Source organism: Trifolium pratense, linkage group LG4 (assembly GCF_020283565.1).
Source record: "Trifolium pratense cultivar HEN17-A07 linkage group LG4, ARS_RC_1.1, whole genome shotgun sequence".
NCBI lineage: Eukaryota > Viridiplantae > Streptophyta > Magnoliopsida > Fabales > Fabaceae > Trifolium > Trifolium pratense.
In genome coordinates, this window is record NC_060062.1 from 32895906 (window position 1) to 32918634 (window position 22729).

Sequence of the window (22729 nt, forward strand, 5' to 3'; positions counted from 1 at the left end):
ATACAATTAGGTTGTTGGTTGCCTTAGCAGCAAAATTGGGCTGGAAAATTTATCATTTTGATGTTAAATCAGTTTTTTTAAATGGGTTGCTTGATGAAGACATATTTATGTCGACCAACCTGAAGGTTTTAAGGTTGCAGAAAGTGAAAATAAAGTTTACAAGCTTCACAAAGCCCTCTATGGCTTAAAACAAGCACCAAGAGCATGGTATAGTAGAATTGATGGCTATCTCCTGCAAAGTGGTTTTAAAAGAAGTGAAAATGAAGCTACTTTGTATGTTAAGTGGTCGAAGAATGAAGTGAAGCTAATAGTATCCCTGTATGTTGATGATTTGCTGGTTATAGGGAATGAATCAAATTCTTTAAGTCAATTCAAGCAAGCTATGGAGAATGAATTTGAGATGACAGATTTGGGTGAAATGAAATATTTTCTTGGAATGGAGATTTTTCAGTCAAGTGTTGGAATCTTCATTTCACAAAAGAAATATGCTTTGGAGGTATTAAAGAAGTTTCATATGGATAAGTGCAAGCCTGTTTCCACACCTCTGGTTGTGAATGAAAAATTATCAAAGGATGATGGTGATAATAGTGTAGATGCTTCTATTTATAGAAGTATAATTGGAAGTTTGTTGTATCTTTCAGCAACCAGACCTGATATAATGTTTGCTGCTAGCTTACTTTCCAGGTTCATGCATTCTCCAAGTCAAGTTCATCTTGGTGCAGCTAAGAGAGTTTTGAGATATATAAGGGTACAACTGATTATGGTTTGCGTTTCTTGAAAAATGAAAGTGGAGACCTCCAAGGATATACAGATAGTGACTGGGCTGGAAGTGTAGATGATGCGAAAAGTACACTAGTAGAAAAATGACTTTTGGATAAGGGATTCCACTACTGGTATGTAAATACCAGTAGTGAAACACATTTGACCAAAGGATTCCACTACTGATATTTGAATACCAGTAGTGAAAAGTTCATAGACAAGGGATTTCACTACTGGTTTTCTTAAATCAGTAGTGAAAAGTAGACACGGTGGCAATGTTGTAATTACGTTGAAATTTGTTTTAATTGGATTTCACTACTGATTTGGTCTTCAACGGTAGTTAAATCCCTTAACATAGAATGTATAGCGCAGTGTTCATCATTTGTTCATTCATTCATTCCCAATCGCTTAACTTATGTTTCACGCAGAACTTATAGAAGCTAGACTCAATATTCATCATTCAAATCATCAATCATCTTCTCCAGAACGAGTTTCACTCTCGTCTTCAATCATCAATCATTCTAAGTTTACTCTCGTCTTCTTCGTCATTCCCAATCATCTCTCAAATTAGGGCACATAACTTAGAAGAACGAAATTCACAATCGGAACGACGAACTTCATCTTCTCCAGAACGAGTTTACTTTCGGTACGTTCAATTCTTCCTCCAAATTTCTTTTTATCTAATTTAATCATATCAATGTTAAGATTTCTCAAAATTTCTTTATATGTAGAACAAAGGCTTGGAGAATCCCGTGAAATTGTCGCCAAATCCCTAAATCCCAAATCCCTAATTCTCTTTGAAATCCCTAAATCCCAAATCCCTAAATCGTTTTCATTCTTATTCACAGCAAACCGTGTTCTTCATTCGGATTTTCCCAGAAAATCTCCTGCATCTTTCGTTTTCCTTCTGTTGTTCAGGTATTTTCATCATCATTTCATGTGTTTTTGGGTTTTATATTAACAAAGAAAGATCTATTCGTTTGATTTTGATCCATTGATGATTTAGTTTATAGGAATAGGAGAGTGATTTAGGGTTTCACTGTGCAAAAATCCATTATTTTATCTTGCTGAATTAATGATTAATGGTGGGTTTTATACTAAATTAGATTTTTTTTTCGTTTGATTTTGATAATATTGTTTCAGTTAATAGGAGTAATTTAGGGTTTCAGTGTGTAAAGATCCATTATTTTATCATTTTGCATTGCTGATTAACGGTTAGTTTTGTCTCAATTGGGATATGGAAGTGTTGCTGCTATACTACCATATCCAGGGTTTTAAACTATGAAGCACAAACATCGACACCGGTGTGCCGGCACTACAAGAATAAAGAATTTTGGCAACAATATTTTTTCAACAAAAATCAACTTGTTAGCAAAAATATAGATTTAACCTTTTCAAATTGTTGCAATATGATTTTGTTTTCTCAACAATATTATTATTGCTGCAAAAAATGACTTATCCCAACAACAATTAAAAATACTTAATTAAAAATAAATAAATTAAAAATACCACCCACTATTAACTCCACTCATCCATAATTATCAACAAAAAAATCCACAATTTGAGATAATAACCGTATCACACACCACCACCATAGTGGTGCAGTTATGATATGTGAAACAACCTTCCTCTTATTTTTAGAGAAGTTGTTATATAATAATGTAGTGATAACTATTAATTTATGAATTTGAAAGTGCATGAGTCATTTAAGGGAAACTTCCTCAACGTAAAAATTAAATATCAATCCATCCCTCAAAGCTCACTCTTTTTTTTTTTGTATGGAATTCTCAAACCTCATGGAAATTAGGTACACTACTTTCACTCTATTCTTCTTTTAATTTGTTCATCACTTTTCTCTTCATATTTTATATATACTAATTCACTTTGTTATTATTATTTTTTTCTTAAGGTGCACAAAATCAATAATATAAGGGAGCATTTGAGAAAAATGTTTTAGTGACCAAAGATTGAAGAGCAAAAGAATAGGTCAATATCAAGTTCATGAGCATGGTACACTACTTTCACTCTATTCTTCATTTTAATTTGTTCATCACTTTGCTCTTCATATTTTTTATTTACTAATTGACTTTGTTATATTTTTTTAGGGTGCACAAAATCAATCTAATATAAGGGAGCATTTGAGAAAACTATTTTAGTGAGCAAAGACTAGAGGGCAAAAGAATAAGTCAATATCAAGTTTATGAATATGGTGTACGTCAGATGAAAAAGAGAAAAATGTCATAAGGTCAATGTCATGTCTATGAAAGCTAGCCTGCACATGAGCAGTACTCAAAAATAAAGAATGACCAGACCAAAAGAGAAATATAATCTATAAGAACTCAATCTATAAATTTAACTGGACATTCCTTCAAATCAATTATTATATGAGATATTAAATATTTAACAATTTTTATAATAATAAAAAAACACTACAAGAACATTTATAATGACCAAAGAAAAATATTTTAATAATATTGATTTGATTCAAGAACATCTTTATTGCGGCGACTCTAGTTGTTGTGAAAAATATTAGAAATGGCAACAACTTTAAATGTTGTGGCAAAACTTTTTGCAACGGCACTTATAACAACGACATGCAGCGACTTTTGTTTCGCTGAGGAAAGTAATTTTGCCAACAACTTTAAGGTTTTGACAATGATAAAAGTCGCTGCAAATTATAAGTTTTCTTGTAGTGCGGGTTGATTTATTCGTCATCTTTTCTGTCAAGATGTATATTGATTACGCTGAGCCATAGTACTTATAACTATAACACATACACCTCTTTGTTTAGAGTTGATGCTAGTGACTGTTAATGTTTCAGAATATGGTTTTTATATATAACGGCAATGTTCTAATCTGTAATTTTTGTAATATGGTTTTTATATATAACGGCAATGTTCTAATCTGTAATACACCGAGGGTCTATGCTGGGTGGGTGATGCATGATTATTATGAAGGTGTTTGTTCTTGGCAATGGTGAGTTCTTTTTCTAATTTTCTTTGGAATGCTATATGAATCTTCAGTTGTTGTAACAAAATTTTGTTAGATAGAAATTTATCGTGAGATAAGTGGTACGCGCTCAGAACATGTTCCTTGACTTTGTCTTTCCATTGTTCTATTGATATTTCTGTATAGATCTTATGTGGTATTCTAAGTGAATGTTGGATGTGTGTCATAGATCACCGCCACCTGACCAATTCTTGATGAATAACTTTCTCGGTTTTGATATGTGGCATTTGAATATTACTGATTTTTCTCTGGCTGTTATTGGCCATTATGGAAAGGCGATAACAAATCTGGTTCTCAGCCGTCTTCCGAATGTAAATGAAAGGGGGTTTTGGGTCATGGGCGGTTGCACAAGGTCTGCAGAATCTGGTGTCGCTTACTATTACTTCCTGCCTAGGGGTAACCGATGCGAGCATGGAAGCCATAGGCAAAGGTTGCCCCAACCTGAAGCAGATGTACCTTCGCAGGTGTTGCTTTGTATCCGACAGTGGATTGGTAGCATTTGCCAAAGCCGCAGGATCTCTCGAGAACTTACAGTTGGAGGAGTGTAACAGGGTCACCCAATATGGGATTATCGGTGCCCTTTCAAACTTCAAAACGAAGTTGAAATCACTTACACTTGTGAAGTGTGTGGGAGTTACAGATATTGATGTGGAAGTATCTATGTTTTCTCCTTGTGAATCTCTTCAATCTATAACCATTCAAAATTGCCCTGGTTTAGGCAGTGCTAGCTTGGCCATGATCGGGAAATTGTGTCCACAACTTCAGCATGTTGATCTGACCGGACTTAACCACATAACAGACGCAGGACTTCTCCCTCTTTTGGAGAATTGTGAGGCTGGACTTGTCAATGTGAACCTTAAAGGTTGCTCAAACTTGACAGATAACATAGTTTCTGCCTTGGCCAGACTACACGGCGGAACTCTCAAAGTACTAAATCTTGATGGATGCTGTTATGTTACGGATGCGAGCTTGGTTGCAATTGCGGATGACTGCCTACTTCTGGATGATCTTGATGTGTCAAAGTCTGCAATCACTGATGCTGGTATAGCCGTTCTCTCTGATGCCAAACAACTTAATTTACGAGTGCTTTCATTGTCCGGATGTCCTTATGTTTCGAACAAGTCTGTGCCTTTCCTGATGAAATTAGGCCAGGCGTTGTTGGGATTGAATAATAAAAACTCCAATGCAATTGGCTACAACGCAATTCGGTTTCTTGTGGGGAAATTATGGAGATGCGATATCCTGGTCTAATCCTGATAGAACTGCTAAAGAAGGAAAGGATATAGATTACTTTTATTGAGTTATAATAATGAAGCAACAGATGGTAACATTCAGACATACTTTTTTTTTTGGCGGATATGACTATCAAGGGTGGATTGCAGTGCGGTCTGTGGAGTCGGTTGTTTCCGCTGAATTTAAGGTTAGTGTAATTTCAAAAGCAGGAAACTGGAGAGTTTGTTGGTCACATTGTTTTTGTGTTTCTATTTGATCACTGTAAAGTAATGCTACTGCTAAAATTGATCACTGCTGTGCATTGAAAAATAATGAAATTGAGCAACACTAGCAATTTAGGATTTTAGCAGCAGTATCACAGCAGCAGAATTACAATTTAGCAGCAGCAGTACAGAAATTGATCAACCAGTATCACAGCAGCAGTACAATTTAGCAGCAGCAGAATCTATAGCAGCAGCAGCAGCAGTACAATTTAGCAGCAGCAGCAGTACAATTTATCCAATTCTTGTTCATGTTAAATATACAAATTTTGTTTAAACTGTGCTTAAATTGTGCTACTGCTGTGATACATTGCTGTGCTTAAACTGTGATACTGTGTATGTCATGCTGTGCTTAAATTGTGAGATATGAGTTAGAATAGACTTACTTTACAAATTGTCAATCTTTAAATTATTATGAAGCCTACTGATGGAATAGGTTGTTTACTAGGGACAGCTTTAGATGTAAATTACCTAAACTGATGGAATAGGTTGTACATGATTATTAGCTGATAGAAATGAGTCAAATTGTAATTTTACTAGGGACATGAGTGCAGTGTTGGCTAAGGAGTGAAAACTCAAGGTGACCAAGTTTGATGTAGTTAGAATAGTAAGGGAAAATATGGAGATGGTCAAGAGGGTTTTGGTATGATCTCTCTTAAAAGCAATGTTGTTAAATAGCAGCTATAGCAGTGCTATTGCATAGGGAATGTGAACAAATCGTTATTGTTCTGTGATACACTATTTTGTTATTGTTCTGCGATACACTATTTAGTACAAAATATTGTGAAATTGTGGCACTATAGCATTGCTGCGCGGGGAATTTGAACAAACTGCTATTTTACACAATCTACAATTGGCAGCACTACTCATATGAAATTTCTCCACATTGTATTGTACTAATTTGTCCATTTGTTTTGCATATTGATTAAAGTGAAGGCTGTTATTTATCTGACAGAAGAATTTCACTTTGCTTTGTTTTTGAGTTCGACCCTCAAACTGGAGATACGTCATATATTAATATATATTATTGTGCAAAATGACAGAATTGGCTATAGCATGTTGTCTGATGCTGAAGAGAATGGAGCAATTACTCCGGGGAAGGTATGTTGTGAAGATTTTTGGGGTATCCAAAAATTTCATCTATTAAATGATGTAATTTGTTAAAAGCCGTTGAATCTTGGATTTTCTTTAAATTCCTGATTCTGTATTTGTGCAGACTGTTTTAGTTGAACCAACAACTGGAAATACAGGACTTGGCCTTGCTTTTGTTGCGGCAACTAAGGAGTATAAATTGATAGTCACAATGCCTGCTTCCGTAAATATTGAGAGGAGAATCCTTTTACGCACATTTGGTGCAGAGGTTATTTTGACGAATGCAGAGAAAGGGCTGAAAGGGGCTGTTGACAAAGCTGAAGAAATTGTCAACGCCACACCCAATGCTTACATGTTTCGACAGTTTGATAACAAAAATAATACCAAGGTTAATTCTTAATCCATCTCATATAAGACCTTCGCCATTTTAATTACCTGTGTTTTAAATTTTATGGTATGGTATGAAGATAGAAGTTACAACACAAATTTAGTTACATGTTATTAAGATTTATATGTACAAATTACAGATCCACTTCGAAACTACAGGGCCAGAGATATGGGAGGATACCATGGGTAGTGTTGATGTATTGGTTGCTGCTATTGGAACTGGCGGCACTATTACAGGCACCGGAGATTATCTGAAATTGATGAACAAAAATATACAGGTTTGATTATTCCTTTGATATGCCCTTTGTTATTTCAAATTGAATGATATACTCATTGTTTTTGGGACTGAATTTACTATATCATATCACGAAATCAAATTTCAAAACCTTTTTAATTTGAATCACTGTGATGAGAACTTGTTTAATATATTTCTCATATTTAGTTCTCTAGGAACTTGGATACATGTTTTTGTATCCCTGACCCTTAGGTGGGGACTGAGGGGAGAGGAAGGAAGGCATAGACTGGCTATTCTAGCATACATTTAATCAAACCATAAATTGACCAACATTTTCTAGTTTGTTTTTTTGAATCGCCAACATTTTCTAGTTAGAAATCAACTGCACAACATTACTGAATGTAGTCGGCATCTGTTACACAATTGTTGCTGTATGCTTCTAAATTTAAAGTGCAAGTGAGGCATTTTCTGTTGTACTGTCTTTGCCTAGCATTAAATTGTGCCGTACGTTGTTTAATTAGGTGGTTGGGGTGGAACCTGCAGACAGAAGTATAATCTCAGGAGACAATCCAGGTATGAATCTTTTATGAAATTTATGAATGGATGCTTTTACTTTTTCTTGTTTTTCTCCTCTTCATATCCACCTGAAACGGATTTTCTTATCAGTTATTGACTTGACTGTATTGGGGAAGATGGAAATTCCATACTGTATTTTTGTAGTTTACTGGATTTTCTTAATTAGTGATAATGTTAAGCATTGACTTTTAATGTGTTGAATGTAACTTGTTAGAAATTGACAATGACTTGTGGAAAATAATATTCGGAATTATGTCAATTTTCTTGTGCATTATTAGCTACTAGTAATTTCTAGGTTGTACGTATAATTTCTGCGCCGGAAAAGTGTAGACCATATAATTAATATGCAGGCACAGGAAGCTACAAAAAAACGAAAAAATAAATAAATAAAACTAACATACCACTACTGATATTTATAACAATCAGTAGTGAAAACTACACATACCACTACGGGTAAAAGTAATGACCCGTAGTGGAATCCTCAATTCTTAAAAAAAAAAACTAGAAACCATACATACCACTACGGATATTGTAAATACTCGTAGTGGAATCTCATACATACCACTACGGGTATTTGTAAAAACCGACGTGGAATCCCCATAATTTTAAATAATAACTACAGTGGAAACCATACATACCACGACGGGTATAAAAATACCCGACGTGGAAAGTATGTACTTACAACGTCGGCTGCGTTTACTACTGGCCGCGGCCAGTAGTGGAAAGTCTGTAATACCAGTAGTTGTATCTCCTTTCTGCACTAGTGGTACCTCTGGTTATGTTTTCTCATTTGGCAGTGCTGTGTTCTCATGGAATTCAAAGAAGCAAGAAGTGGTCGCCCAATCATCAGCTGAAGCTGAGTATATTTCTGCTGCTGCAGCAATAAATCAAACTATTTGGCTAAGGAAGATTTTATCAGATGTGGGACAATTTCAAAGCAAAGCTACTGTCATATGGGTGGATAACAAATCTGCTATTGCCATAGCAAAGAATCCAGTCCAACATGGAAGAACCAAACACATCAAAGTTAAATATCATGCTATTAGAGAAGCTGAAAAGTCAAAGGAAATCAGTCTGGAGCATTGCAATTCAGAAAATCAAATTGCAGATATAATGACTAAAGCTCTTTCTAAGGAAAAGTTTGAAGAGTTGAGGTCAATGCTTGGAGTATTCAAGAAAAACATCAAGGAGGAGTGTTAGAAATTGATGTTCATCTTAAGCCCATATCCATTGTGATCCAAGCCCATCCATTCTAGGATCCCTCCATAACATTTTGTATGTGATACACTTGGCTTTGTTGCAAGTATCACACTTGTATTATTGCATGTAGTTTCCCTTACCACTTGTATAGATGCATGTATTTCTTTTACCACTTGTCATGTTGCATGTATTTCTCTTAACACTTGTCTTCATGCATGTAAGCTATGTAGTTGCTCCTTCTACTATAAATAGGAGTTCACAATGTACCTTGTATCATCCAACAATTAGCAACATAACATCTTCCTCCAAAACTTTATTGTCTTTCTAGTTTTCTAGTTTCTCTAACCTTCTTCTCCACCACTTTACAATAGCCTTTGTTTTTTCTTACAATTGAAATACATGAAAGTTTGTACGCTTAACAAAATTAAGAAATACGGACTAGAGTGAACATGTGGAGAGAATTGATGGAAAACTTATCTCAAGAAAATATCTAAATTATTAGAGTTGCTGATATGATAAATAGCTTTGGTCCATTCATTTCCTCGAAATTTCAGTCGACTTAGAAATAGCTTCTCACACCCGAATTCAAAAATGGATGGTCTCAACTCTCAATCTCAGTCTCACACAGTCCGAAAACAATTCTTATACACTGTGGACAACATGATGCATATTCTAAATCAAATTGGGAGATGGTTGATGCAGCCAAATTTGTGGAGATTTATAGGCTTCGCGTCAGCTGTTGTTGGACTGCTCTGTTATGCTCTAAGCTCTTCCTTCAACTATCTCTTTGGAGAATGGAATTTGCTGAAAATATTTCTTTATAGTGTTTTCAGTTTCATCATATGCTTGGTGATTTTATTTGCAAAATTATTTCAACATTCGAGAAGTCTCCGGTTCAAAGCTCACACAGCATTTTTGGTATTGACAATCACCTCTGTTTATTCCTTTTTCTTCGATAAAGTGATGAATGGGAAACCAGATGCATATAGTTTAATTTCATGTGCTGCTTTTTCTATCATGTCATTGAGTTTGTCGAGGCAAACTCAATGCGGATTTGAAATTGATCTTCTCTATTTCTTCCTCGGATGTCTAATTGTGCAACTCATGAAGATTAAATTGCAGTTATTCATTCTTGGAGCAGGTTTCAGCTACTCTCTTATTATTCTCCGTTCTTTTTTCTCTTCTATTGATGCTAGAGGACATAATCAATACTCTCAATTCCAAGATGGAAACTCGGTGGTTCTTCATATTGATTCACTAAAACTAGCTAATACTGATATTGCTTGTGCTAGAAGTAGAAATAACATGGATTCACCGCCATTGGTGATCACTACTGATATTAGTAGTGTGATGGAACAACTCTGGACTTTTGTGAAGGCGCTTCAACAAGAAAATTTAAATCTCATTCAGATGGTTTTGGATCATGTAAAAAACTATTGTGAACAACACTCTCCATTGGTGGCGACCGATCCTAACTTCATGATGGATGCGCTGAAGCCAGAAACAATCAAAGGCCTGGAGGAAACAGCGAAGGTTATGGTGAGCGCTGGGTTTGAGAAGGAATTTTCTGATGTGTACAACAGTTGCCGGAGGGAATGCTTGGACAAATGCCTAATGCATAGATTATTCATGTTAAAGAAACTCAGCAGCGAGGACATTCACGATATGCCATGGATGGATCTCGAACACGAGATTAAAATATGGATTAGAGCTTTCAATGTCACCCTTAAGATACTTTTCCCAGGTGAGCGACAACTCTGTGATCGTGTCTTCTCCGGGTTCGCATCTGCAGCTGATTTCTCCTTCATTGAGATTTGCAGGGAATCCATCGTTCAACTTCTAAATTTTGCAGATTCTATTGCAGCCGGAAGTCATTCTCCAGAATGTTTGTTTAACATCATCGAGGTGTTTGAAACATTGCGTGACCTAATTCCAGAATTTGAGTCCTTATTTTGTGATCAGTACAGTGTGTCTCTAAAGAATGAAGCAATTACTATATGGAAGAAACTTGGGAAAGCAATTAGAAGTATTTTCATGGAGTTGGAGTATTTGCTTGACCAAAACTTGACGACGGGGACATATCTCAGCAGTGGTCTTCACCCGATTACTCAACATGTGGTGAACTATCTCCGTGTAGTTTCCCAATCACGGAAAACACTAGAGCAAGTTTTTGACGATTCCTCACTTTCTGGGAAGATTATTAATATTATGGATATATTGGAGAGTAATTTAGAAGCAAAGGCAAAATGCTACGAGGATCCTTCTTTAGGCTATATTTTCTTGATGAATAACAACACTTATATAATTCCGATGACCAAAGATAATGAACTAGGAATCCTTTTAGGGGATGAATGGTTCCAAAAACACACTCTGAAAATTTGGCACTACCATGAACAATATCAGATAACTTTGGGCACTATGCCCCCCACTTTAGTGCAAGATTTTTTCCCATTATTGTACATCAAACAACAGATAAAAGGTGTACGAAGTATCGAAGGATCAAAGGCGTACGAAGGAAATGTGCAGGAAATAGAAGCATTACTCTCTCAGCTACCAAAAAGGTATTAAAAAACTTTGACCAAATACATCTTACTATAGCTTATGTTCGTAATAAACATATTATTATATTTAAAATCAGAAGCTTGCACACTGACCTAATAAGTGTGTTTTCGCATTAAATTGTAGTAGGAAAATGGAACCGGAGATAGAGATAAGAACAATAGTACTGATCTCTCCTGCACCACACGTTGAAAACATAGAAAAAATGCCACCGAAAGACGGGTTTATCTGGAAAAAATATGGAAAGAAAGAGATACCTGACGTCAAATACCCGAGGTACGTATAAGGAATTATGTAATTAATCTTGCTTCTGGAAACATGACAAACTACTACATACCGACCGTTGTGATAATTTCACACGGTTAATGAAACCCATAGATGTGATAAGTTGCATTTTACAATTGTCATTACATACTAACCAATGCGATAACCAACATTTCGCATCAAATATCTCTACCAACCGATGTGAAATCTATTTTTATTTTTTATTTTTATCCCATAAACTTACAAATTAACAGCCACATAAAAACAATAGAAATTTGTCAACAATAGAAATTAAATACGGCTCCAATAACATAAAAATTAATATGTCGAAAAACTAATATCATAGTTTATACTACATTAATGATAACAAGTACTCCGCTAGCTACTGTACTAATGTATGCTGTGGAAACATCACAACATCTAGTCAAAAAAAAGAAAAACTACAAAAACATACCCAAATCATGGAATCAAATCCATACCACTAGCCATAATAAAATCACACCATCAAATTCCTTGCACAAAATTGTTAGGACACGTATACAAGAGGAAAATCCTACGGATTCATTAATTCATCACAATACTGTGGGGCCCAAAGCATTGAAGGTTTATTCTAGAAGTTGCAAGGATAAGGCCAAAAGTTAGTTCCATGTGGTGACGTGGTGTGATAGAATGAAAGCTGTCATCTATTTCCATGATATAAGGAGTAGGGTGGGATTTGTGAGGATTACCTTTTTTATCATTGAGTTTGTTAGAATGTATAGGCTGCTTTAAGCTGGCCTATCGGAGCTGAGCTCTAGGCAGATCTAAGGATCCTTGTTTGATCTTAATCTGTAAATCTCCATTGTTATAATCAATAAAGCTTTCAATATTGCTTTTCATTTCTGTTGCATTTTTTATTTCTCTGTGAACTGGTTTTGGGTTTCTATCAAGTGGTCCGACCTGCCGGATACACGAGACAGATCCAGTGAATGCCACCCAAAAAGAATCAAAATCAATTAGCACTAATCAGAAGCATGGAGGCAAAGATCGCGTCGTTGGAAGAGGAGATGTTAGGAGTGAAGACGATACTGACGGCGATGGAGAGAAATCAGGCAACGCTCATCGCGTTGTTTGAGAAGAGCTTGGGAAAATCAGTACGTATTGAGGAGGATAGCGTGGTCAATGATGAAAGTCCGACGAAGCTGGTGGGTGAAGGATCGGTGAAAGGATCGGGGAAATCAAGTACGAACCAGCTACGAGGAGAGGCGTTGGTTGAGTTTCGTCAATCAGTCAAGAAGGTGGAGCTTCCGATGTTCGACGGAGACGATCCAGCGGGTTGGATTTCTAGGGCTGAAGTATATTTCCGTGTGCAAGAAACCACTTCGGAGGTGAAGGTGAATCTGGCTCAGTTGTGTATGGCCGGTCCAACCATTCATTTTTTCAACTCGTTGTTAAACGATGATGAAGAATTGACGTGGGAAAAATTGAAGGATGCGTTGCTGGAAAGATATGGAGGTAACGGCGAAGGTGACGTCTATGAACAATTGACGGAGCTCCGGCAGAGAGGGAGTGTTGATGAATATATAACAGAGTTTGAATACTTAACTGCTCAAATACCCAGATTACCCGAGAAACAATTTTTAGGGTACTTTTTGCATGGGTTGAAGGCAGAGATTAAGGGGAAGGTGAGGAGTTTGGTGACTTTGGGAGATTTGAGTAGAACAAAGGTTCTGCAAGTTGCTCGTGCAGTAGAGAAACAGACGAAGGGTGATAGTGGGTCGGGTTATAACCGGCAAGCAAAATTGGGCCATGGATCAACCCGATTCAGTACACAAGGGTCAAGTAAAAGTAGTGGGTCTGACTGGGTCCTAGTAAGAGGGGGTAAGGAGCACGTGACTGGAGGTGGAAAAGGAAATGGGTCTGGGCCCACTGGAGAAAGACAAGCCCAATACGATAGGAGGAGAGGAGGACCACGGGATCGTGGTTTCACTCATCTCCCTTACAACGAATTAATGGAAAGGAGCAAGAAAGGTCTTTGCTTCAAATGTGGAGGATCTTTTCATCCGATGCACCAGTGCCCAGATAGGCAATTGAAAGTGTTGGTAATGGAGGATGAGGAGGAAGAAGGACAAGAGGGTAAGCTATTGGCCGTAGAGGTGGATGTAGAAGAAGATGAGGTGGAAGGAGAAATCAGCTTGATGAGTTTCCAACAATTAAGTCCAGCTGAAAGACCACAACTCATCAAATTAAAAGGAGCTATTCATGAGGTACCGGTGCTAATTCTTGTTGATAGTGGAGCCACCCACAATTTTATTTCACATCAACTAATGCACAAAATGAATTTGAGGGTAGAAAACACACCTCCTATGAGTATTAAGTTGGGAGATGGGTCTTGTTCTAAGACAAAGGGGAAGTGTGACAAATTAGAAGTAGATGTGGAAGGGATGAAAATAGTAGTAGGCGTTCAATTGTTTGATTTAGGAGGGGTTGATATGGTGCTAGGAGTGGAGTGGTTGCGAACTCTTGGAGACATGATAATAAATTGGAAGAAACACACCATGAGTTTTTGGGACAATAAGGAATGGAAGAACGTTTGGGATTTATGGACACTTTACAGAGTATTGTTTGTAAATCTAGAAGGAGTGGTGTAGAATGGTGGAGAAGGACAGAGAAGGTAGAAGATAGCTTTCAGGCCTTAGAGGTGGGTCAATCAAGGGAATTGGAAAATTTGTTGAATGCTTATGCTGAGGTATTCCAAGAACCTACAGGATTGCCACCTAAGAGGAAGAAAGAGCATGTGATTACCTTGAAAGAAGGGGAAGGGGCTGTGAATGTGAGACCGTATAGATATCCACATCATCACAAAAATGAGATAGAAAAGCAAGTCAGAGAGATGCTGGAAACTGGAATCATTCGCCATAGCACCAGTTCTTTTTCAAGCCCACTAATACTTGTTAAGAAGAAAGATAGTTCCTGGAGAATGTGTATTGACTATAGAGCACTTAATAAAGCCACTATACCGGACAAGTTCCCTATCCCGGTGATTGAAGAATTACTTGATGAGTTGCATGGAGTGCAATTCTTCTCCAAATTAGATCTCAAATCTAGGTATCATCAAGTAAGAGTCAGAGAAGAAGACATTCACAAGACAGCCTTCAGGACACATGAAGGACATTACGAATTCTTGGTGATGCCTTTTGGGCTAATGAATGCGCCCTCCACATTCCAAAGTCTCATGAATGAGGTATTTCGCCCTTTGTTAAGAAAGTTTGTGTTGGTGTTCTTTGATGACATACTGGTGTATAGTAGAGATTGGCAGACACATAAGAAGCATTTAGAAGAGGTGTTGAGAACTTTACAACACCATGGTTTAGTGGCTAATAAGAAAAAATGTCATTTTGGTCAAAAATCTGTTGAGTATTTGGGACATTTGATATCAGGAGAAGGAGTAGCAGTGGATCCAGAAAAGGTTGTTAGTGTTACCAAATGGCCTAAACCCAAGAATGTGAAGGGAGTGAGAGGTTTCTTGGGGTTGACTGGATACTATAGGAAGTTCATCAAGGACTATGGAAAAATAGCTAGGCCTTTGACAAAACTTACCAAGAAGGATGCATTTGTGTGGAACGAGGAAGCAGAACAAGCCTTTGAGAAACTCAAGAAGAGTTTGACTACTACACCAGTTTTGGCTCTACCTAATTTCAACCAAGAGTTCATCATAGAATGTGATGCTTTAGGAGAAGGAATAGGGGCTATACTTATGCAAGAAAAACGACCTGTAGCCTATTTTAGTAAGGCTTTAGGGGTAAGAAACCTCACCAAATCAGCTTATGAGAAAGAGTTAATGGCTGTGGTGCTTTCCATTCAACACTGGCGACCATATCTTTTGGGGAGGAGATTTAAGGTCTTTACTGACCAGAAAAGTCTCAAAGAATTGTTGCAGCAGAGAGTGGTTACAGCAGAGCAACAAAATTGGGCTGCTAAATTATTAGGGTATGATTTCGAAATAATTTATAAGCCTGGAAGACTTAACAGAGGTGCAGATGCTCTTTCAAGAGTTCCTGAAGGAGGAGAGTTATGTCAAGTAGTCACTAGCCTCCAATGGACAGATGAGAAAACCATAAAAAAAGAGATTCTGCAGGATAAATATTTACAACAAGTAATTCAGGATTTGAAGACAAATGTGAACTCAAGACCAGGTTTTTCATATAAGCAGGAGGTGTGTTATATGAAAATAGATTGGTTTTGTCAAGCGCATCTGTGATGATTCCTGTGTTGTTGGCAGAATTCCATGAAACTCCACAAGGAGGGCACTCAGGATTCTATAGAACCTACAGAAGACTAGCATCTAATGTATATTGGGTAGGAATGAAAAACACGATCCAAGAATATGTGAGGAAGTGTGATGTGTGCCAAAGACAGAAATACATGGCTAGCTCACCTGGAGGACTATTACAGCCGTTGCCAATTCCTGACAGGATTTGGGAAGATTTGTCCATGGATTTTATAACGGGATTACCCAAATCAAAAGGTTATGAGGCCATATTAGTGGTTGTTGACAGGTTGTCCAAATTTTCCCATTTTATTCCATTAAAGCACCATTACACAGCTAGAGTTATTGCAGAAGTTTTTGTGAAGGAAGTAGTAAGGCTACATGGAATACCTCTATCTATAGTAAGTGATAGAGATCTCATTTTTATGAGTAATTTTTGGAAAGAATTGTTCAAACTTCAGGGTACAAGGTTGAAGATGAGTACTGCTTACCATCCTGAAACAGATGGTCAAACAGAGGTAGTGAATAGGTGCTTGGAAACTTATTTGAGATGTTTTATAGCTGATCAGCCCAAAACATGGGTAACTTGGATACCATGGGCTGAGTACTAGTTTAATACCAGTTTTCATGCTGCTACTGGTCAGTCTCCCTTTGAAATTGTATATGGAAAGGGTACCTCCAGTCATTACACGTTGGGTACAAGGAGAAACCAGGGTTGAAGCAGTCCAAAGAGAGTTAATGGATAGGGACGAGGCATTAAGACAGCTCAGGGCACAGTTGTTGAGGGCACAAGACAGAATGAGGCAGCAAGCAAACAAGAAAAGGTGTGATAGGAGTTTTGAAGTAGGAGAGTGGGTATTTGTTAAGCTAAAGGCCCACAGGCAGCACTCTGTTGCCTCCATGATTAATGCAAAATTGGCAGCCAAGTACTATGGGCCCTATCCTGTGACAGCAAAAGTAGGAGCTGTAGCTTACCAACTAAAGCTGCCTGATGGATCACGTGTCCATCCAGTGTTTCATATATCTTTGTTAAAAAAGGCTGTGGGTAATTATCATGAGGAGGAGGAGCTACCAGAGTTGGAAGGAGACAATGGAATACTTGTTGAACCCGAAGTAGTTTTGGCAAGGAGAATGGTTCAAGTACAAGGTGAAAAGATTAATCAAGTTCTTATCCATTGGAAAGGACAATCAGCTGATGAAGCTACTTGGGAGGATACTATAATGATGAAGAGTCAATTCCCCAACTTTGACCTTGAGGACAAGGTCATATTTAATGGAGGGAGTATTGTTAGGACAAGTATACAAGAGGAAAATCCTACGGATTCATTAATTCATCACAATACTGTGGGGCCCAAAGCATTGAAGGTTTATTCTAGAAGATGCAAGGATAAGGCCAAAAGTTAGTTCCATGTGGTGACGTGGTGTGATAGAATGAAAGCTGTCATCTATTTCCATGATATAAGGAGTAGGGTGGGATTTGTGAGGATTACCTTTTTTATCATTGAGTTTGTTAGAATGTATAGGCTGCTTTAAGCTGGCCTATCGGAGCTGAGCTCTGGGCAGATCTAAGGATCCATGTTTGATCTTAATCTGTAAATCTCCATTGTTATAATCAATAAAGCTTTCAATATTGCTTTTCATTTCTGTTGCATTTTTTATTTCTCTGTGAACTGGTTTTGGGTTTCTATCAAAAAATCATATAAAGCAGACCAAGCCAGCCAATAGCTCGCAAACACTTTATGGCGCGCCCAAATGCCCAATACAATAAATTAAGAATCTAAGATTTGCTAGCATTAAACTCAGAAAAACAAGTTGCCCAGCATAGACGAGCGTCATATAAATCCTCGTTTGTGAATGGTGTTTTTTAATTGAATATCTACAAATTAAATTATACAATATATAAGTAAGTTAGATCATAACAATAAACTATCATTCACTAACATCAAATGCACTTAGATGAGATGATGCAAGTCTCTTTTAACATAACCAATGTCCTGGATTCGACCCTTGGTTTGAGCAGACAACAATGTTAGGAGGTCGTCTCTACCAGTCCAAAGTACACGAAATACCCTGAAGCAAGCCAACAAAGATACAATAGTACAAATAAAAACTGCTAGCAGTAAAAAAAAAAAAAAAAAAACTGCACTACTATAGCAGAGTCAAAAACGTGAAGCTACGACCAACTGCACAACCTGAGGCAGCTAGCTCATCTGTTTCGGTGCAGCAGCAGAATGATAATGTTAGATGGAAGGAACCATGTTTGGTGAGGCTTAATTGTAACATCGATTCCTTGTTTAACTCTCTTGGTATTAAATTTGGGCTCGGTATGTATAATAGGGATGAGCTTGGTATATAGTTTTGTTTTGGCTAACTGAACGGTTTAGCCCTATTTGTGAGGTTGCTTTTAATTTGGCTCATAATTGGCTTCATGAGTTACAAATGGGACTGGTAGTCTTTGAGCTTATTCGAAGAGGGTGGGGGATAACTTCTGTTCTTCCAAATATGATGTCACAGAGTTCGGAGCCATTATCAAACAATGTAAAACTATCTTTTCAAATGTTTTTATAAAGTCAAATGTAGAGTTTATGTGGAGACAAACAAATGAGGTTGCATCTGCATCTAGCTTCCCAAATTCAGATTGTATTGAGCACTTGTTGGCACCCAAACATAACAATTATTTGCAGCACGACATATAATATTAATACTTCCTTTTCTTAATGAATGCCAAAGTACGTGGTTATTTTTTCTTACACATGATGAGTAATGATTCATATTTCCTATAACCACAATTGAAACATTTCTTTTCTTTTAGGAGTTACTATAGGTGCAGCCACATGAATTTAGATGCCTGTCAAGCCAAGAAGAAAGTACAACAACTTGGTGACAATCCAAACGTTTTTGAAGTAACATACAATGGTGCACATTCCTGCCGTAGGTCCTTGACAATACCATCATTATTTTTACCAGCACGAAGGATCTCAAAGGATATGACTCAAACCACCATGCCGGCATCAACTTCATATTCTGAGTGGCTTTCATCGGGCACGCCAGGTGAGCAACGAACTTGTATAACATAGTAATCTTAGACGTTTTTCTAAATAGAATGAGTATAAGGATGAAGGATGGGTACACATCAGTGACCTTGTATATATAGGCATATATTCCTCAACCATATATGAAGATACCCAACCTGCAGTCTATTGCAACCAATGAACATAAAAAATTTAAAAAGGTGAACCTGAAAAATAATTCGATTTCCCTAAACCTTGAACTTGTATGATGCAAAGGTAGTAACAAACTACAAAGCATCAATCAAAACTTTATTTTAGTTTTGATTTCAAAACTTTATTCGTAGAGTATAATAAAGGATATAACTTAACCCTTAGCTCGTTTAGTGGATGGGGTGAAAGAGTTAAGAAATTGAATGACAAAGAGATCGAGGGTTCAAATTCCACTTTCAGCATAATACTAACACAGCGGAACTGTCCAACAAGTTCTTACCTTAGGAATACTTCAACCAGTTCTTAACATAAATGTTGCCAAACGAGTGTTTAAATTGTTGTAAGATGCATTGGCTGACGCAAGGTTTTTGAATGTTTCCTTGAACATTAGTGCAGAACAGTTAACGGTATATTAATGCAAAATAAAGCCCAAAAAACTCAATTTAATTTAATGATAATTGCAACGTAATCAATATAAGTTACTAAGTTTCCATCATGGCTCGTGACAATCTATGATGCACGGGCACTTCTCAGATTAGTCGTGCCCCGTGTCGGACACCGACATTTATGATTACACTTAATTATATAATTTTCTCCTATATTACTTATGTAAGAATTCAAAGTCATTTTCAAGTTCAGATAACATCTTATCAGTGCGATGATAGATTGAAACACACATCATAAAAAAAAAGAGTGCAGCACCCAGAAGGAGCCATCATAGATCAAACAACAAATTTATATTTTATTTTTTTAGGCTCTAAAGTTGACATGCAGGAGGCATCCAACCGAATGTTGATTTTAAGTCTCACTTAAACTTGAGTCTGAACCCAATGTATCGAGAATATTGTGACACTAATTGAATTCTACAGCCAAATACATAAATTCTATCCCAACAGCCAACCTAGCTGCTCCGGAAGACGGTGGGTATCATCCTATGATGGACAACGTCGGGGACTATCTTGTTTCTGCTCTCAGATCACAGCAGATTGTTTCTGCTATCAGATCACAACAGATTTATGCTGTTAATGGAGAAGAAGAATTTTCACCACAAGCAGAGGGGACAATTGAACTGTTAGAGAGCATATTGGCATCGAAGTCCGAAAAATATGTGGATGTGTCTTTGCGTCATTTCTTCATGATGAATAATTGGAGGTATTTAGAAGTGACAAATAATAGATTGGAACTAGATGCAATGTTCGGCTATGTTTGGTTGTGAAACGCACCGTTTAATATTTATTTTAAAAAAATATTATAAAATAAAATGAAAAGCCCCTTTAAAAAAATAATAGTAATAAATAAATAAAAAAATAAATTAACACGGAACCCACCGCCATTGTTTTGTCTTACGTTTCCATTTCTTCTTTCACTTTCCATTTCTAAGCTTCAGCCTTTCATCAACGCCCCACTTTCAATTTACTTCTTTCTTTCCTATTTTCTTTTAAATCATCAATTTTCTTCCACAAATCAAAACACCCACAAGAAAAACTATACATCTAAGCTAAGCTATTCATAATACAGGTGAGATTTAGTGTTTTGGGGTTAGGGTTTGTGCTTTGAAGAAGAAGAAGAAGAAGAAGAATACCCATTTTGTGAAAGTTGCTCATTAAGATTCTTTGAGATATTACGCTGGAATCTTCACATGCTTCTCTGGGAATTGTTGGAGAGCAAAATTAGTCGGTCTTCATAGTTGTGAGTTGATGATGATCATTATCACTTATTTTAATTATCATTATTATCGATATTTTGTTGATTTTATATGTTAAAGTATTTATCAAATTGAGAAACACACCCTTGAACATTTTTCTCGTCATTGTTATATAATTTCATAGTCATCAGATTAAGTATATTCTATTTGGATTTATTCATTACTTATTGAGCAAATGATTTGAAATTGAGGTTTGATTGTGGTATTTTTACATAAATTTCAATATCTTGTGAAACGTGGATTTTGATAAATATGTTTTGAGAATAATGATTTCAATCAAGTAACCGATAACGAGGATAACGGTCTAGGTGCACCTAGTTATATAATATCGAGTAGAAAAGGGCTATCCGTTAGATGGAGCCGCCACTAAGTGAGAGGCCACTCTTAGGAGGAAAGGGCTATCAACGAGATGGAGCCGTCTCTCGATTCTATCGTAACGAATTGACTATCGACGAGTTGTAGACAACCTAATTAAAGATGAGGATGTGTTTTCATAATCGAGTAGAAAAGGGCTATCCGTTAGATGGAGCCGCCCCTAAGTGAAAGGCCACTCTTAGGAGGAAAGGGCTATCAACGAGATGGAGCCGTCTCTCGATTCTCTCGTTATGACTTCTTTTTATTTGATTGGATTTCTATATTTTTATTATTTCAAATTTCAAACTCTATAATGATTTGGATCAAGTATTATTTATATTTTGTAGTTACTACTATACAATAATTATTACAAGCTTTCTAAAAATCAAATGCTCGTGTCTTTGTGTGTTTCCCATCTAGTTGGTAATGGTTGTTATCGCTCACTAAGTCCTTGTGACTTACTCCTTCATCTTATATTTTTTTCAGATTCAAAGTCAACTGAATAGAAAGCTTCTAGCAGAGTTAAAGATCTATCAATGTCACTCTTTTGGTAGGCCTTCTTGATGAAAAACTATTTTGTATATGTATATTTGGAGTTGATCGAGTATCTGCAGCTATTTTGAGTCTAGGAATATCTTGTTTTGAAATGTATAAATTTAAACATCTCAAAAGTCTAGCTGATGATGTATATGCTGCAAACAGGATTTATTCTGATTTGGAAACATTGAAAATATAGACGAGACTTTGTCGAAATTCCAGTAAAATTGTTCTAAAGTAAATAGTCATTTGGAAATAATATATTTATTGTTTGTCAAATTCGGTCATTAGGCTTGCCGGACTAGTATTAGTTCGTGCGCCGGTCACGATTGGGGTTGGGTCGTGACAAGGTTGCAAAGAAACAGAGAAAAAGTCCAACAAAACCTTGAACTCTATAAGAGAGACTCGTGGGATAAGGTGTCGGAATGTTTAAAGTTGGATATAAATGACTCCACGGAAATTAATTTTGCGACAGATTTGATGAAAGAAAAGCTCAATTTGTTTAACATGAAATTTACAGAAACATGTAGTGTTCAGTGCAGATGGTCTGTTCATGATGAGAAGCTAAGGGAAGAAATAATTGAATCTCTCAAAAATACCTTGTTGCCAGCATATGGAACCTTCATTGGGAAGTTTCAGGATTTTCTTAAAAACAAAGCTTACAAGTATATTGAGTATGGAATGTTTGATATTCAAGATGTACTTGATAGTTTGTTTCTTGGAAACAAGAAAGACGTATGAATCATTTGGTTCGGTTTCTATTTTATTTTGTCATTTTTTTCTTAATCTTTCGATGAAGTTGTTTTGGTTTTGTAATGTTATTTGGCATTGATGTACTTTGTGAGAGTGTTTCTTAGATTTTATAGAAACATCTTATAATATGTATATAAGTTATTTTCAATTTATTTCCATTTGCGACAGCATCAACGAAATTCAGCAAATGAATGATGAACTCCAACATTCTCATTGTGGTAGATTTCTTCCATTATAATCAAAATGATGCAAATTTCATCCAAGTACAAGACTTTCAGCTAAGAAAATTTCATCTAATTTTGTTTGATCAATACTCAATAGTATCTATTTTGTTTT

At 36.6% G+C, this 22729-nt stretch overlaps 2 protein-coding genes and 1 pseudogene across 7 annotated transcripts; all 3 read left to right on the forward strand.

The window, feature by feature from the left end:
- The first annotated feature begins 3220 nt into the window (after nucleotides 1-3220).
- Nucleotides 3221-5019, forward strand: LOC123920745 (annotated as a pseudogene).
- Nucleotides 5020-5050: 31 nt separating this feature from the next.
- On the forward strand, nucleotides 5051-8586 carry LOC123920746 (S-sulfo-L-cysteine synthase (O-acetyl-L-serine-dependent), chloroplastic-like). Of its 3 annotated transcripts, none has more exons than XM_045973051.1 (6): nucleotides 5059-5188; nucleotides 6305-6362; nucleotides 6478-6741; nucleotides 6881-7018; nucleotides 7497-7548; nucleotides 8349-8586. In XM_045973051.1, exons 1-6 carry the CDS (start codon nucleotides 5127-5129, stop codon nucleotides 8435-8437), a joined length of 663 nt encoding a protein of 220 aa, XP_045829007.1. In that variant the 5' UTR covers nucleotides 5059-5126; the 3' UTR covers nucleotides 8438-8586. The 3 variants fall into 3 exon arrangements, with proteins under 3 accessions (XP_045829008.1, XP_045829007.1, XP_045829006.1); XM_045973050.1 differs by lacking the exon at nucleotides 8349-8586 and adding an exon at nucleotides 7642-7888; XM_045973052.1 differs by lacking the exons at nucleotides 6305-6362; nucleotides 8349-8586 and adding an exon at nucleotides 7642-7888 and having other exon boundaries at nucleotides 5051-5188.
- A 358-nt stretch (nucleotides 8587-8944) lies between these two features.
- Nucleotides 8945-22521, forward strand: LOC123920744 (exocyst complex component EXO70B2-like). Of its 4 annotated transcripts, none has more exons than XM_045973045.1 (5): nucleotides 8945-11312; nucleotides 11437-11586; nucleotides 18636-18874; nucleotides 19914-20253; nucleotides 21991-22521. In XM_045973045.1, the coding sequence occupies exons 1-5, from the start codon at nucleotides 9343-9345 to the stop codon at nucleotides 22379-22381; spliced, it is 3090 nt and encodes a 1029-aa protein (XP_045829001.1). In that variant the 5' UTR covers nucleotides 8945-9342; the 3' UTR covers nucleotides 22382-22521. The 4 variants fall into 4 exon arrangements, with proteins under 4 accessions (XP_045829001.1, XP_045829002.1, XP_045829003.1 ...); XM_045973046.1 differs by having other exon boundaries at nucleotides 11440-11586; XM_045973047.1 differs by lacking the exon at nucleotides 19914-20253 and having other exon boundaries at nucleotides 21590-22521.
- Nucleotides 22522-22729: the final 208 nt, after the last annotated feature.

Coding starts and splice junctions, on each gene's coding strand:
- LOC123920746 (XM_045973050.1), top strand. CDS start 5,127: ATGACTATCAAGGGTGGATTGCAGTGCGGTCTGTGGAGTCGGTTGTTT. Junction 5,189..6,304: donor TTGTTTCCGCTGAATTTAAG/GTTAGTGTAATT, acceptor GCAAAATGACAG/AATTGGCTATAGCATGTTGT. Junction 6,742..6,880: donor ATAACAAAAATAATACCAAG/GTTAATTCTTAA, acceptor TACAAATTACAG/ATCCACTTCGAAACTACAGG.
- LOC123920744 (XM_045973045.1), top strand. CDS start 9,343: ATGGATGGTCTCAACTCTCAATCTCAGTCTCACACAGTCCGAAAACAA. Junction 11,587..18,635: donor CCTGACGTCAAATACCCGAG/GTACGTATAAGG, acceptor CTTTTCTTTTAG/GAGTTACTATAGGTGCAGCC. Junction 20,254..21,990: donor GCAATGTTCGGCTATGTTTG/GTTGTGAAACGC, acceptor GGTCGTGACAAG/GTTGCAAAGAAACAGAGAAA.